General features: G+C 38.6%; 1 protein-coding gene across 1 annotated transcript; it reads right to left on the minus strand.

Moving 5' to 3' along the window:
* Positions 1–1,231: 1,231 nt before the first annotated feature.
* On the minus strand, positions 1,232–1,842 carry LOC112139273 (sarcoplasmic/endoplasmic reticulum calcium ATPase 1; the record flags this gene model as incomplete). Its single annotated transcript, XM_024262021.2, has 2 exons — positions 1,232–1,544; positions 1,622–1,842. Coding segments are annotated over 2 exons (519 nt in total), but the record flags the coding sequence as incomplete, so codon positions are not given.
* Positions 1,843–3,440: the final 1,598 nt, after the last annotated feature.

Consider the following 3,440-nt stretch of genomic DNA (forward strand, 5'->3'; position numbering starts at 1 on the left):
ATCGTATCGTATCGTGAGGTACCCAGTGATTCCCAGCCCTAATATACATTTTAAAAGCAATAAATCCTACATCTTATTTCTAAAATAACAGGATGCAGAACGTTGTTGTTTTTAATACTGAAGGAAAGGAAAACAAAACTGGATTTTACATATTTATATATACACAATAGTAATAAGCTACATTGAATTCATTGAAAAATATACTTAAAGATGATCATAAATGCAAATATGCAGTATTGGCAGGAGCCTGGTGATACGATAAATATCGCGATACCCGGACCACAATACGATATGCTTCATGATACGTCCGAAGACAATGTTTCGCTATTTTCTCTGAAAGAGTACGACTTAGAAAAAACTGTACCTGAATGTTAATTCATAGTAATAAAATCACTCATTTTATCGAGTTATCATAATACTAAGCACTGTAATTCTATCTTGTATACAAGTAGCTTTTACCCAAGCAAATTCATGGAGTAATAGATAATTAATTCATTTTTTATTTTAAAAATTTAAATCGATTCAAGTTTTGCCAGATGAAGTATCACAAAATATCGCTACATTGGCTACTGAAGTTTTTAGCCCAGATGCAGCAAAACAGACTCTTAATAAGTTGATTATCAGTCAAATTTGATTTAGTTTTGGTAGTTTAGATTCATTTCAGAAAACATGTTTTAAAGACCCACTCTAATAATAAAAATGTGTCTTTTGGTGTTTTTAACATGTTCTTGTGGCATCTTTCAAAAGAAGGAGGACATATATAAAGAAAATTAGCTCAAAATGACATTTCTAAGTAAAACATCTCAGTTTTAAACTGCCGCTCTGCAGAAACTATGTCCTAGAAAACTACAGGATCTTAAATTTTGACAAAAATTATAACTAAAAGATCACTGGGGACACCTTTACAATAAATCAAAAGATGTTCAGAGTGGGTCTTTAAAAGTGGTACTAGCTTGTAACTATTATGAGTATCTGAAATTTCAGATCCCCAAATGTGTGAGACGATTAAATTTTAACCCCAATTTTCACTGGTTGTTTGTGCAGAACGTTTGATTTAACCCAAAGTTTAAGTACTAGCTCAAATGATTTCTTGGAGTTTGTTCTAAAGCATACATTTATGTTAGCATTAGCCATTTGTGGAAGACTCAGAGACAGTCAGAGCATGCTGGGAAAACCCAACCTCCTCTGTCACAACACTCTTCTGACTGTCAGCAGTGCAGTCATTGGAATATTAGGATATTTCTTATCAAGCAATAAGTAATTCAGGAAAAAAAAATCGTCTTTTTGCTAAGGGTTGATAATACTTTGATAGTGATGATCCTATCTCAGAATGAGGATTACCTCCGATAGTCAGGTATCTAAAGAAGAGCCAGCCAGAGATGAGCGGCTCCTTCGGGTTACGCGGGGGCTTGTCCATGATGTCCAGGTCTGGGGGGTTGAAACCCAAAGCGGTGGCAGGAAGACCATCTGTGACCAGGTTAACCCACAGCAGCTGAACTGGAATCAAGGCCTCAGGAAGGCCCAAGATGGCCGTCAGAAAGATGCTATAAGACAGATGATATAGAGTCAGTGGACAACAGAAAACAGGTGGAGGGGATGATGGGAAGGGGGGATGTCTCACCAGACAACTTCCCCCACGTTGGAGGAGATGAGGTATCGGATGAACTGCTTCATGTTGTTGTAGATGGCTCGGCCCTCCTCCACCGCGGCCACAATGGTGGAGAAGTTGTCGTCAGACAGAACCATTTCAGAGGCCGACTTGGCCACGGCTGTACCAGAACCCATGGCGATGCCGATCTCCGCTTTCTTCAGCGCAGGAGCATCGTTTACTCCATCTCCTGTCTGGAATATTAGAACATTTTAAAAAAAAGGTCATCATTGATAAACTGCATTTTTACTCATCTAAGACATTTAAAACAAAGAAAATAGAAAGAATTAAAAGAAGCGTTTTTAGAAATGAGACACTTGGAGGGTAACATAATAGGACAGATGGAGGCTGACTCCACTGTCTGTCCAGATTTGAAAAATGCAAAAAAGTGGGCGGGGCTTAGGGAGGCTGCACTCTTTAATAATGGTGATGCAAAACAGTGATGACACTTTTACACATTGGTTGTATATTGAGATATAGAGTGATATGTATGTAGTGATAATATATGTCTATGATTTCACCTCAGAACTTTCTGTGGATAGTCGAGGATTTTTCTCTGTATAATGTTCAACGGCAGGGCTGGAATACGAGTGTTGCAAAACTAATCAACAACGCCAGAGACACGGGACACTGATTCTGGCAGGGGATTAGAGCTGGCGCGATTAGTCGACTAATCAACTATTAAAATAGTCGACGACTAATTTAATAGTCGATTAGTCGTTACTCTATATTATATAGAGTCTGAGTGTAGTAAAGTTAAAAGTTATGATGGCATTATGCTAGCTTTTTGGGCTATTTTGGCATTCATTAAAAGGTTTTTTTAGGCTATTTTGGAGTTTAGCTAATATTTCAGCTACATGCTAGCTGTTTTGGTTAATTTAAGCTTTTTTCAGTTTTTTAGGCTAATTTTGCATTTAACAAATACTGTCTTTTAGCTGGCTATCAATTTCAGCATCTTCAGCTATCAGCTCTAGCATCTTCAGCAGCCAAATTCAGCTTACAACATTCACACTATTATTGCAGGTAATGCATATATCTAGTTTTTAGCTAGTTTAAAGCTAATAATGATCAAGATGTTGCTTTACATCCACTTTGCACATGACCCGACTAGTCGACTAATCAGAAAAAATAATTGGTGATTAGTCGACTATTAAATTAATCCTTTGTGGCAGCACTACAGAGGATACATATCTTGACAACACAAGGGTTTGCAGGACTGAAGTGGTAAAATGACACTAGCATCTTAAGCTAATAAAGGCTAATGTATTTAACAAAGAATCCGGAGGGAAATGTTAATTGCAAAACCATCACCTGGAAGGAGTTTGCTTGATTCAAAGCCAATTGCACGAAACTTCGGTCGTCTAACTTCCAAGTTTACTTAAAAGTTGTGCAACTGAAGGCAAAACACGTATGAGTCATGCTAAAGCTAACACCATAACAACCACCCGATACAGAATCAAAGATGGGCGGGGCTTTTATACTGGAGCTGAAGAACATGATGACTTGAAACTTCTGAAATGACGTGAGACTTGTACCAGTTGACCAATCACAAAATTCCAGCTGTAGTACCTAATTTCAACCTGTAGGGGCACACAGGCGGTTTTAGACTATAATCCATCCATCCATCCATCCATTTTCTTGTCCGCGTCTTCCCTTACGGGGTCACGGGGGTGCCAGAGCCTATCCCGGCTACTGAAGGGCGAAGGCGGGGTACACCCTGGACAGGTTGCCAGTCTGTCGCAGGGCCTTAGACTATAATCTCAGGAGTTTATTTAAATCGTCAAAAATGTGT

Source organism: Oryzias melastigma, unplaced genomic scaffold, assembly GCF_002922805.2.
Source record: "Oryzias melastigma strain HK-1 unplaced genomic scaffold, ASM292280v2 sc02489, whole genome shotgun sequence".
Taxonomy (NCBI): Eukaryota; Metazoa; Chordata; class Actinopteri; order Beloniformes; family Adrianichthyidae; genus Oryzias; species Oryzias melastigma.